This window comes from Aquarana catesbeiana, linkage group LG04 (genome assembly GCF_042186555.1).
Source record: "Aquarana catesbeiana isolate 2022-GZ linkage group LG04, ASM4218655v1, whole genome shotgun sequence".
NCBI classification, from domain to species: domain Eukaryota; kingdom Metazoa; phylum Chordata; class Amphibia; order Anura; family Ranidae; genus Aquarana; species Aquarana catesbeiana.
Window position 1 is genome coordinate 55,082,566 of NC_133327.1, and position 13,411 is coordinate 55,095,976.

Sequence of the window (13,411 nt, forward strand, 5' to 3'; positions counted from 1 at the left end):
TAGAAGATTCTGCCTGTTCCAGGACGTTCGTTTGGGCTTTGGCTGCAGGATTGGGTGAGAGGGCTTTTGCCCATTTGCAGGAAACAAGGACACTGCACACAAACAGAGTTGAATGGACACTGAATACAGTCATCTTGCTGACACTTGTAGTGCCACAGGGCCAAAGGATAAGGCCATTCATTCACAGAGACACTGTATTAGGGATGAGCCCGATGTTCGAGTCGAACGTGGGTTCGACTCGAACATCCAGGGTTCGCCCGTTTGCCGAAATTCGAACATTATTGGGCATTCGCAGGAAATTTGAGTGCCCGCGGAACGCCCCGTAATGAACTGCGAGACCGTCAATGCACTGCGAGATCGCAGTGCATTGACGGCAGCTGATTGGCCAAAGCATGCACCTGACCTGCATGCTTTAGCCAATCGCAGCGCACTCTGAGGCTGAGTCCACGCCCCACACTATGTAAGGCTGCTTACATAGCGGACATACATAGTGTAATGAATTACAAAATTACATTTCTAAAGAAGAAATTGTCATTTAAAACTGCTCGCGGCTGTAATATATTTCTGGATCCCGGCAATACAGATAAAAATCATTGTACCCCTTACCCATTCACCCAAAAAAGTGTCAAAAAGTTAAAATGACAGGAGACAGGTCCTGTATTTAAAGATATAGCCTTTAGCTGAAGATATAAAGCCTCATCTTTCTCCAAAAGGACTGAAGCTACTAGTGCCATATGGGCCCGCACACACATACTCAGGGCTCTGTACAGTATCTCACAAAAGTAAGTACACGCCTTACATTTTTGTAAATATTTTATTATATCTTTTCATGTGAAGAAATGACACTTTGCTACAATGTAAAGTAGTGAGTGTACAGCTTGTATAACAGTGTAAATTTGCTTTCCCCTCAAAATAACTCAACACACAGCCATTAATATCTAAACCACTGACAACAAAAGTGAGTACACCCCTAAGTGAAAATTTCCAAATTGGGCGCAATTAGCCATTTTCCCTCCCCCAACATGGCACCTCATGGCAAATAACTCTCTCAGGATTGGAAAAAAATAATTATGGCCTAGGCTATAAGAATATTGCCAAGACCCTGAAACTGAGCTGCAGCACGGTGGCCAAGACCATACAGCAGTTTAACGGGAGAGGTTCCACTCAGAACAGGCCTCACCATGGTCGACCAAAGAGTGAACATGCTCAGCGTCATATCCAGAGGTTGTGTTTGGGAAATAGACGTATGTGTGCTGCCAGCATTGCTGCAGAGGTTGAAGGGGTAGGGGGGTCAGCCTGTCAGTACTCAGACCATACACCGCACACTGCATCAAATTGGTCTGCATGGCTGTCGTTCCAGAGATTTTTGGGTGGAACTCCGCTTTAATCTCAGTTATTGCTCTCCAGTTGATTACTTGAAAATATACTGTTACTGTCTGTTACTGTCTGTTATATTTCCACAGAAATATTGCAGTAAAGACAATTTCTATGTTGTATCATAATGTGCGTGTTTCTCATTGGTTATGGGCGCTTACACTATTGCCTGGTGTGCCAGAGGGAGCTGAGACTGTTACTGGGGTTGAGAGGCAGAATAACGGACTGAACAAACTTAAGCCGCTCCTCCGGGGGCTTCTTCTAAGGTCCAAACAGTACTGACTTACAAAAGATCCACCAAGAAGACAAATCAGCAAGGCAACAATCTCTGAGAAGGGAAGGAAAGGACACAAGCAGACAAAGGCAAAACATTGATAAGATAAAGAGCAAATAATAGACCTGTGGAATGTGAAAGAGGGGGAGAAAGGTACAAAAAAAAAGAATCAAAGACAGTATTCAACTGTGTTGTTGCAAGTGCTACAATATAGCTACAGTGACCTTAAAGTGTTACTAAACCCAGGACCCTGCATTCACTGTATCTGATCTCCCCTAGTACACAGAACATGGAAAGGCAATTATTTTAGTAACTATAAACTGCTAAATACATGTTCTCATCAGCAGTATATAGCAGTCTTGTGACTTCTATCAGTGCCTGGTTAAAGCTTGTAGGAGGAGTTTTCATACTGCACTGGCTGTCATATCAGCATGCTGGACCCCTAATCCTCTGTCTGGACAGTGCTGATTGGCCCTCTGCTGATCACATGCACTCTCCCCAAAAAAATAAAAAAACTCTCTAGCAATTAGGGATGAGCCGAACACCCCCCTGTTCGGTTCGTACCAGAACATGCGAACAGGCAAAAAATTTGTTTGAACGCGCTAACACCGTTAAAGTCTATGGGACACCAACATGAATAATCAAAAGTGCTAATTTTAAAGGCTTATATGCAAGTTATTGTCATAAAAAGTGTTTGGGGACCTGGGTCCTGCCCCAGGGGACATGGATCAATGCAAAATAAAGTTTTAAAAATGGCCGTTTTTTCGGGAGCAGTGATTTTAATAATGCTTAAAGTGAAACAATAAAAGTGTGATATTCCTTTAAATTTCATACCTGAGGGGGTCTATAATATGCCTGTAAAGGGGCGCATGTTTCCCGTGTTTAGAACAGTCTGACAGCAAAATGACATGTCAAAGGAAAAAAAGTCATTTAAAACTATTCGCGGCTATTAATGAATTGTTGGGTCTGGTATAGATTTTGAGGGGGACCCCACGCCGTTTTTTTTTTTAATTTTGGCCGGGGTTCCCCTTAATATCCATACCAGACCTGAAGGGCCCCCATTTTTTTTTTTTATTTTGGCTCGGTGTTCCCCTGTGGGGAATTCCCATATCGTTTTTATCAATGAACTTTTATGTGTATTGTCGGACCGGCAATTCATTAATAGCCGCGAGTAGTTTTAAATTACTTTTTTTCCTTTGAAATGTCATTTTGCTGTCAGACTGTTCTAAACATGGGAAACATGCGCCACTTTACAGGCATACTATAGACATCCCCCAGGTACGAAATTTAATATTTAATTTAATTTGAATTTTACACTTTTATTGTTTCACTTTAAGCATTATTAAAATCACTGCTCCTGAAAAAACGGCCGTTTTTAAAACTTTTTTTGCATTGATCCATGTGCCCTGGGGCAGGTCCCAGGTCCCAAAACACTTTTTATGACAATAACTTGCATATAAGCCTTTAAAATTAGCACTTTTGATTTCTCCCATAGACTTTTAAAGGGTGTTCTGCGGCTTTCGAATTTGCCGCAAACACCCCAAATTGTTCGCTGTTCAGCGAACTGGCGAACAGCCGATGTTCGAGTTGACTAGCAATACACACCAAATTGTGCATGTGCAGCCTGACTCCATTTACTCTGTCTTATCCGGACATGTTTTGGAGACAATGCAAGGAGGAGAGGATCTGTGCATACAGGATCAAACAGCCTTTTTACACAATGCAGATGATTAACCTCTTAGGTTCCACAGTGAGTACATCAAGCATGTTTTACTGCATATACAGACTGATTTTACTGTTGTGGGTTTAGTAACATAGTTACATAGTTAGTAAGGTTGAATAAAGACACCAGTCCATCCAGTTCAACCTGAGTGAGTACACACTCACATGTTAGGCACCTTTAAAACACGCAGACACTTGTTTTGGGTGTGGCACTTTGGGGTTTTCATTTCTTTTAGAAATGTTTGATTTTTATTTTTATTTTTTGTTGATAGATTTTTTTTAGGTTTAAGATACTTGAAGCAAAGCATTCACGTGTTACTTGACATCCTTTTCTGCATTTGCCTTTTGTTTGCAACCCTGCATTGTTTGAAAGAATTAAAAACTACAAGACAAAGAGCGTGCCCAAACCATCTCATTATATCACTCACATTCATTGCACACCCCCCCCCATCCCTATTAAATAATAGCTAAGCCAGGTACACACTAATGCCGCGTACAGACGATTGGACATTCAGACAACAAAACCGTGGATTTTTTTGCGACGGATGTTGGATCAAACTTGTCTTGCATACACACGGTCACACAAATCTTGTCGGAAATTCCGAACGTCAAGAACGCGCCGACGTATAACATGTACGACGAGCCGAGAAAAATGAAGTTCAATAGCCAGTGCGGCTCTTCTGCTTGATTCCGAGCATGCGTGGACTTTTGTGCATCGGAATTGTGTACACAAGCTCAGAATTTCCGACAACAAGTTTTGTTGTCGGAAAATTTGAGAACCAGCTCTCAAACATTTGTTGTCGGAAATTCCGACAGAAAATGTCAGATGGAGCATACACATGGTCGGAATTTCCAAAAACAAGCTCACATCGAACATTTGTTGATGGAAATACAGACCGTGTGTAAGGGGCATAACAGTTTTTTGGGTTGCCATGAAAAAAAAACTGACAGCTCCAGACACTATATTACCATGCGAGGGTAGTCCAGCTATCTCCTCCGTTGAGCTGTTGTGTTCTGACAGGTGGTTGGCCCCACCCGCCAGAACACTCCGATCAGCGATCTCCGCCATTGACTGAAAGCTCTGATTGGGAATCGGTTGGCTGCTGGTTTATCCAGCATGCACATCCGTCAGAAGCCGGCCAGCATTCACAGTGGTGGGCACAGGATCTGATTCCTTATACAGCCTGAGTGGCTCACACACATATCTTGGCTCCCATTAGCGACAGTCATACTCTCTATTTGTCCTGTTTACAATTATCACTGAGACTAAAATGAGAAAGAAAATCCTAAATGTTGAATTATGACCAGAACAGAAGCAGAGGGGAAACGGGGAGCTTATCCTGGTGACCCTGTAAACAACCGTGAATCACTTTCAGGGAATTTCTTCTCACTTCCTATTGTGATACAGAAAATAAAGTTAAACCCTCCATTAAGCCCGGTACACACCATCAGTTTTTTTTTTCATTCAACCCAGCAGGTTCAGCAGGTTGCATTTAAAAAAATCTGACAGCTCTGGTTGAAACCTCTGTACTAACTATGCAAAGTTAGTGCAGCTATCTCCCTTGCTGAGCTGTTCTGACAGTGGGACACCCTCCGCCAGAACACTCCGATCAGCATTCTCCGCCAAAATGGCTGGCTTCTGTCAGTAAGACCAACAAACACACGAGGCGAATGTAGGATGATTTTTTTTTTAACCGGCCGATGTCTGCCTACATTTGTCCTATGTGTGTATGGGGCTTTACTTTATCTAAAATTTAAAAAAATATGTTTAGCCATTAGTTTTACTTTAATGACGGGATTCACCAATAAGTTTAGGTTTACTGAATTTCAAACAGGATTGACTAAGCCCTTGGCAAATCAAGGCAGATTCTCCCATTTGTAGTAAAAATCAGGTGTACCTAATGCAGTAGACAATTATTGTCAATGTTATTGAAAAAAAAGGCTGGTCATTGTCATTTTTATTTTACAGCTCCTCGCAGAATTAAAGAAAACCAACTTTACCTACAATGGCGATTCATTCCACTTTAATTCATTTGGGGAAGTGTTACGCAGCTATACTTTGTATAACTGGCAATTGAAGGATAAATCTGTTAAATTGATTATTGTCGGGCAGTACAACACAGTCAATGAAAATCTAAGCATAAACCAAAGTATTCTTGTCTGGAACAATGTCAACGGCTCGGTATGTAACACAGGCTAACAAACAAATGACAAATAATACATGTTTCATTTAATCCCAGCTCTGTTGTATTGTGCAATAGATTCATTTTTCTGATTTAAAATTTTAGACAAGGGCTATGGTTATGATATAAGATAGGAGATAAAATATTCAAGGTAGAGTTCATCTTTGGGCAAATTAAAAATAATAATGTCCCTGAAGGTGACAAAAGCATCTCTGGCTGCAATCCCAACCAACTTTCCATTTCTCTCCTGCTTAATTCCTTTTAAGCAACATTACATCAAGTGAGTGCAAAGCATCGTGAACCTGCCCCTTAAGGGGATGTCATCACAATCCTCTTAGTTGGGCTGAAAGTTTATCCTGAAGCTAAATTCCAACCAAAAACTTGTATTTTAATTTTTGAAAGAATGGGTAAAAGTCAGAATCTATTTCAAGTTTTTATTGCTGTTGAGGTCCTCACTGGGGAGATTTTTTCAATCTTGTTGCCCTGGTGACATCATGAAAAGAAATGAGAGAATGCAGGTGTCACAGGTACAACTAGACAAAGGAAACAATAAAAACCTAATCCCACCCCATGCTAATAAATCATTTTGCCATTGTCAGAGAGATATTGTATGAATTGTCCTTTAAAAATATAGGCAAAAGGGACAGCTGACCCAAACCAATTACTCTAGTAGATCCTTAAGTCCCTGTAAAATATTCCACAACTTAACCAGACCATAGATGGTTCGGATCTCGGCCTGTTCAGCAGGGACTGGCCGAGATTTAAACCATGTATGGGCAGGCTGAATGTACCCAAAGAGATCGATCAATCAACTTTGGTACAACAAGCCTATCGAATGTTACATGTGATTATTGCTAGCGGCTAATATAGCCACTAGCAATAATCACTGTGTTCTCCTGACAGGGACGGCTCCCCCCAGCCCCCCACCAGGAGAACACAATGGCTCCACGGGAGGGATTCCCCCATCAACACTGACACTGACACACCATCAACACTGTGTTGATGGGGGAATCGAGCAATTTTCATCTATGGACGGTTTTAGCCCATCTTATGCCCCGTACACACGATCGGACATTCCGACAACAAAATCCATGGATTTTTTCCGACGGATGTTGGCTCAAACTTGTCTTGCATACACACGGTCACACAAATCTTGTCGGAAATTTTGAATGTCAAGAACGCGGTGACGTCCAACATGTATGATGAGCCAAGAAAAATGAGGTTTAATAGCCAGTACGGCTCTTCTGCTTGATTCCGAGCATGCGTGGAACTTTGTGCGTCGGAATTGTGTACACACGATCGGGATTTACGACAACGGATTTTGTCAGAAAATTTGAGATCCAGATCTCAAATTTTGTGTGACGGAAATTCCGATGGAAAATGTCCTATGGAACCTACACATGGTCGGATTTTCTGACAACAAGCTCCCATCAAACATTTTCCGTGGGAAAATCCGACCATGTGTACGGGGCATTAGTGTGAAATCACAGCACATCTCATACACTGTTCAACATGGGGGCCAGGGGGCTGGGTATCATTGTGAGTGCTGGCTTCTATGAATACACAATGTGCTGCTTCCTCCTGCTGTCTAAATAGAGTAGAGATCTGCCATCCAATCTAACATGGTGAGCATGGAGAGAGGACTGAAGGTAGTGGGAGCATGAAGAGAGGTGAGGGGATTGAAGGTGAGGTGACCATGGAGAAAGGGTACTGAAGGTGGAAGGTGGAAGGTGCGGTGAGTATGGAGATATGTGAGGGGACTGAAGGTGGTGTTAATATGAAGAGAGGTGATGTAATTAAAGGTGGGAACAAGGATGGAAAGAGGTGAATGGACTAAAGGTGGGAAGAGAATGGAGAGAGTTGAGCGGACTGAAGGTGGGGTGAGCATGGAGAGAAGTGAGAGGACTGAAAGTGGGATGAGCACGAAGAGAGGTGAGTGGACTGAGGGTGGGGTAAACATAGAGAGAAGTAAGACTGAATGTGACTACGAGCATGGAGAGTGGTGTGTGAGGACTGAAGATGAAGTGAGCATGGAGAGCTGTATGGTGACTGAAGGTGGGGTGAGCATGGAGAGTGGTGTGGGGACAGAAGGTGAGGTGAGGATGGAGAGAGTAGAATGGATTGAAGGTGAGCATTTAGAGAGTTGAGGGGAATGAAGGTGGGAGGAACAAGCAGCAGCTAGGCTGTATGTTTGGATTAAGGGTCTGGTATGCTGCCATGACTCTGCAGTAATACTTTCATGCCCTGTCTGTCTCTTACCTGGTCTGTGTATCAGCGTTAGGGCTTGCACTCTCACACCTGCATGGTTAAGTAATCTTCCCTCAGTGTGGCTCCACCCTAGCCTCAACAGGAACCACTATTTAACATCGTGTTCTCCAAGCCTGCCTTGCCGAGCAATATTGTGTGTTTGGTTTCCTGTCTGCCGTGTGCTCTACGTCTGTCTCTGTTACCGATCTTGGCGTGTTCTTGACTATACCTGCCTGCTAGTCACCCTGACCTTTGGCTTATCTCCTTACTATACCTTGTTGTCCTGGGCTGCTGCTTCCTCTCTATCCTCCTGTAGCCTACCGTGAGCATGTGCTGGGACACCCTGGGGGGGGCGCAACCTGGAGTCAGTTGCAGCGCAGTCCATCCTCACCACTAGAGGCTCTGGTGAACTTAGACTCCGCGCCCTGGGGAATCTTATGCTCTAGCTCCCAGTGGGAACCACCCAGAGTTCCATCCGCAGCAGTCAGCCGTAGGGTCCACTACCTTAATGGTGCACTCCTGGCTCCAACGGTGTGCATCTGTTACCTGGACTCAGGTGACCTGACATGTGAACTTGGGTAACAGGGACCAAGCCATTTTTTATTTCTTTGCACTGTGTTCTGTAATGCCCTATACACACGACTGGTTTTGCCATCAGAATAAACTCTGAAGGTGTCTCTGACGGAACTCTGACGGAACTCCGCTCAAGCAGTCTTGCATACACACGATCACACCAAAGTCCGACCGTCCAGAATGACGTGACGTAAAACACGTACAATGGGAGTAGAAAAAGAAAGTTCAATAGCCAGAAGCCAATAGCTTCCGTCTCGTACTTGCTTCAGAGCATGCGTCGTTTTTGGTCCATCGGAACAGCATACAGACGAGTGGTTTTCCTGATAGGAAATGGTTCCGTCGGAAATATTTAGAACATGTTCCATTTCTAGGTCTGTCAGAATTTTTGAAAAAAAAAGTCTGATAAGGCCTACACATGATCGGAATATACGATGAAAAGCTTCCGTCTGACTTTTTCTGTCGGACATTCCGCTCGTGTGTACACAGCATAACAGATCTAAAAGATCTTTGATGAGAGTCTGGTATGTATCTTTGTGCATGTGATGTAGTTCATGTGCATAATGCATAGATAATAATATCCTGCTTGCCCTAAAGGAAGCAGCACAGTGGTGTAGTGGGTAGCACTCTCGCCTAGCAGTAAGGGTCGCTGGTTCAAATCCCAACCACGACACTACCTCCCTGGAGTTTGCATGTTCTCCCTGTACCTGCGTGGGTTTCCTCCCACACTCCAAAGATATGCTGGGAGGTTAATTGGCTTCTGTCCAAAATTGGCCCCAGTATATGAATGTTAGGGACCTTGGATTGTGGGCTCCTTGAGGGTAGGGACAAATGTGAGTGTGCGATATATGTGTTTAGCGCTGCGTAAAAACTGACACAGCGCTATATGGGTACCTTAAAATAAAAAAATAAAAATAAAAAAATTGGGATAATTGTAGACACGCACCCACACTCGCTCAGGTTGAACTCGATGGACTGGTGTCTTTATTCAACCTTACTAACTATGTAACTATGTAATGTAACTATGTAAGTTCATGTGCCAGCTGTTTACATATAAAGTATAATAAAGAATAACAATCTTTTATAACACTCAAACTCTATACTGAACTGTATAGTACATCCAGTACTTCTGTTCACCCCAATCTGCACATTGTGTTGTACATTATATGCTACTGAACACCCTGAGCTATATGATTTGTTGTATGTTATATACTCCTGAGTACTCAACTCTGTATTTTGTGCAGTACGTTCTATGCTCCTGACCAACCCACTGTGTACACTGTTCTGTGAACGATAAATTCCTGACTGTCCTGCTCTGTATGTTGTGCTTTATGCTATATACTTGTCATTACCCTACTCTGTACATTAATCAGCATGTTACATATTTATGAATTACCCTCTTTATACATGTGTTTTGCATTATAGTTTCCCCACTTCCTCAATCTGTCCTCTGTGCTGTACATTAAATATTCCTGAAACCCCCACATTTTACACTCTACTGTGAATAATATATTCTTCATTCTGTACAGTCCAATATACATTACAAATAGGGATGAGCCGAACACCCCCCTGTTCGGTTCGCACCAGAACATGCGAACAGGAAAAAAGTTCGTTCGAACATGCGAACACCGTTAAAGTCTATGGGACACGAACATGAATAATCAAAAGTGCTAATTTTAAAGGCTTATATGCAAGTTATTGTCATAAAAAGTGTTTGGGGACCTGGGTCCTGCCCCAGGGGACATGGATCAATGCAAAAAAAAGTTTTAAAAACGGCCGTTTTTTCAGGAGCAGTGATTTTAATAATGCTTAAAGTCAAACAATAAAAGTGTAATATCCCTTTAAATTTCGTACCTGGGGGGTGTCTATAGTATGCCTGTAAAGGGGCGCATGTTTCCTGTGTTTAGAACAGTCTGACAGCAAAATTACATTTTGAAGGAAAAAACTCATTTAAAACTACCCGCGGCTATTGCATTGCCGACAATACACATAGAAGTTCATTGATAAAAACGGCATGGGAATTCCCCAAAGGGGAACCCCGAACCAAAATTAAAAAAAAAATATGACGTGGGAGTCCTCCTAAATTCCATACCAGGCCCTTCAGGTCTGGTATGGATATTAAGGGGAACCCCGGCCAAAATTTAAAAAAAAAAATGACGTGGGGTTCCCCCTAAATTCCATACCAGACCCTTCAGGTCTGGTATGGATTTTAAGGGGAACCCCGCGCCAAAAAAAAAAAAAAAAACGGCGTGGGGTCCCCCCAAAAATCCATACCAGACCCTTATCCGAGCACGCAACCTGGCAGGCCGCAGGAAAAGAGGGGGGGACGAGAGTGCGGCCCCCCCTCCCTCCTGAACCGTACCAGGCCACATGCCCTCAACATTGGGAGGGTGCTTTGGGGTAGCCCCTTAAAACACCTTGTCCCCATGTTGATGAGGACAAGGGCCTCATCCCCACAACCCTGGCCGGTGGTTGTGGGGGTCTGCGGGCGGGGGGCTTATCGGAATCTGGAAGCCCCCTTTAACAAGGTGACCCCCAGATCCCGGCCCCCCCCCTGTGTGAAATGGTAAGGGGGTACATAAGTACCCCTACCATTTCACGAAAAAAGTGTCAAAAATGTTAAAAATGACAAGAGACAGTTTTTGACAATTCCTTTATTTAAATGCTTCTTCTTTCTTCTATCTTCCTTCATCTTCTGGTTCTTCTGGTTCTTCTGGCTCTTCTGGTTCTTCCTCCGGCGTTCTCGTTCAGCATCTCCTCCGCGGCGTCTTCTATCTTCTTCTCCTCGGGCCGCTCCGCACCCATGGCATAGGGGGGAGGCTCCCGCTCTTCTCTTCTTCTTTTCTTCTCTTCTGTTCTTCTTCATTTTCTTCTCCGGGCCGCTCCGCAATCCATGCTGGCATGGAGGGAGGCTCCCGCTGTGTGACGGCGCTCCTCGTCTGACAGTTCTTAAATAACCGGGTGGGCGGGGCCACCCGGTGAACCCCGCCCCCCTCTGACGCACGGTGACTTGACGGGACTTCCCTGTGACGTCACGGGGAATGCCACAGGGAAGTCCCGTCAAGTCACCGTGCGTCAGAGGGGGGCGGGGTCACCGGGTGGCCCCGCCCCCCGTTATTTAAGAACTGTCAGACGAGGAGCGCCGTCACACAGCGGGAGCCTCCCTCCATGCCAGCATGGATTGCGGAGCGGCCCGGAGAAGAAAATGAAGAAGAACAGAAGAGAAGAAAAGAAGATCTGGGGGTCACCTTGTTAAAGGGGGCTTCCAGATTCCGATAAGCCCCCCGCCCGCAGACCCCCACAACCACCGGCCAGGGTTGTGGGGATGAGGCCCTTGTCCTCATCAACATGGGGACAAGGTGTTTTGGGGGGCTACCCCAAAGCACCCTCCCAATGTTGAGGGCATGTGGCCTGGTACGGTTCAGGAGGGAGGGGGGGCCGCACTCTCGTCCCCCCCTCTTTTCCTGCGGCCTGCCAGGTTGCGTGCTCGGATAAGGGTCTGGTATGGATTTTTGGGGGGACCCCACGCCGTTTTTTTTTGAAGGGTCTGGTATGGAATTTAGGGGGAACCCCACGTCATTTTTTTTTTTTAATTTTGGCCGGGGTTCCCCTTAATATCCATACCAGACCTGAAGGGCCTGGTATGGAATTTAGGGGGACTCCCACGTCATTTTTTTTTTTTAATTTTGGTTCGGGGTTCCCCTTTGGGGAATTCCCATGCCGTTTTTATAAATGAACTTCTATGTGTATTGTCGGCAATGCAATAGCCGCGGGTAGTTTTAAATGAGTTTTTTCCTTCAAAATGTCATTTTGCTGTCAGACTGTTCTAAACACAGGAAACATGCGCCCCTTTACAGACACACTATAGACACCCCCCAGGTACGAAATTTAAAGGGATATTACACTTTTATTGATTGACTTTAAGCATTATTAAAATCACTGCTCCTGAAAAAACGGCCGTTTTTAAAACTTTTTTTTGCATTGATCCATGTCCCCTGGGGCAGGACCCAGGTCCCCAAACACTTTTTATGACAATAACTTGCATATTAGCCTTTAAAATTAGCACTTTTGATTTCTCCCATAGACTTTTAAAGGGTGTTCCGCGGCATTCGAATTTGCCGCGAACACCCCAAATTGTTCGCTGTTCGGTGAACTTGCGAACAGCCAATGTTCGAGTCGAACATGAGTTCGACTCGAACTCGAAGCTCATCCCTAATTACAAACATTGGACCACCCCAGGCTGTACACTGTGCTGTAACTTACATACTACTGATCTGTACAATATGAATGCTTTGGTGTTCATTATCACACTTAACTCTTCTGGGACCCAGTGCTGAGTCTTCTCACTATTGTGCAGATGCTGGCACTTCCAGAATTCACCTGGACCATGGGCACGGTGGCCACTCACGAGACAGCTCACCTGATTGGCACCATATCGTAAACAATGAAAAGACACTTGGCTTGATATTTGAGCAATGCTTTTCTTTGCTTTAGCTGCCAAATACAACAAAATGCATGTACATGTACCATTTTTGCAGCACAGCACACCACAACACATGGTAGTGTGTTACCATGTGTTGTGGTGTGCTGTCATGCAGGTTGGGATTCCATTAAAGCGGTTGTAAACCGCGGATGTTGTAAAAAGAAAAAAAAAAAAACCCTGCAAGGCAATGGCATAGTGTACTAGTATGCATAGCATGTGCATAGCATACTAGCACATTATGAAATACTGACCTTGGAATGAACCCCTCCAGTGCTGTACTGTCACCGCTGAGAGGGCTCACATGTTTCCCGGCCTTTCTTCCTGGTTCACATGCTCCAGCTTTGTGATTGGCTGGAGCCACAATGACATTACTTCCACACATTCGCACGGGAGCCCTCAGTTCCGGCAAGGTATGCCGTACCTTCAAAATGCATGCACCAGTGATGTCACTGGCACATGCGGAATGCATGAATGCAATGATGTCACTGGCAGATAAATGCAGATTGAATATCTCCTAAAAGTGCACTGTTTAGGAGATATTCATTTTACCTAGAGGTA

At 44.3% G+C, this 13,411-nt stretch overlaps 1 protein-coding gene across 2 annotated transcripts in view; it reads left to right on the forward strand.

Moving 5' to 3' along the window:
* Positions 1-13,411, forward strand: part of LOC141139258 (G-protein coupled receptor family C group 6 member A-like) — a 79,890-nt gene that overhangs the window by 39,877 nt on the left and 26,602 nt on the right. The window contains exon 4 of one of the 2 annotated variants that reach the window (XM_073625216.1): positions 5,340-5,552. The exons of the other annotated variant lie outside the window; for it this stretch is intronic. Coding sequence (XP_073481317.1) covers positions 5,340-5,552 — 213 coding nt within the window. The remainder of the gene's footprint in view (positions 1-5,339; positions 5,553-13,411) is intronic. 2 annotated transcript variants of the gene reach the window in all.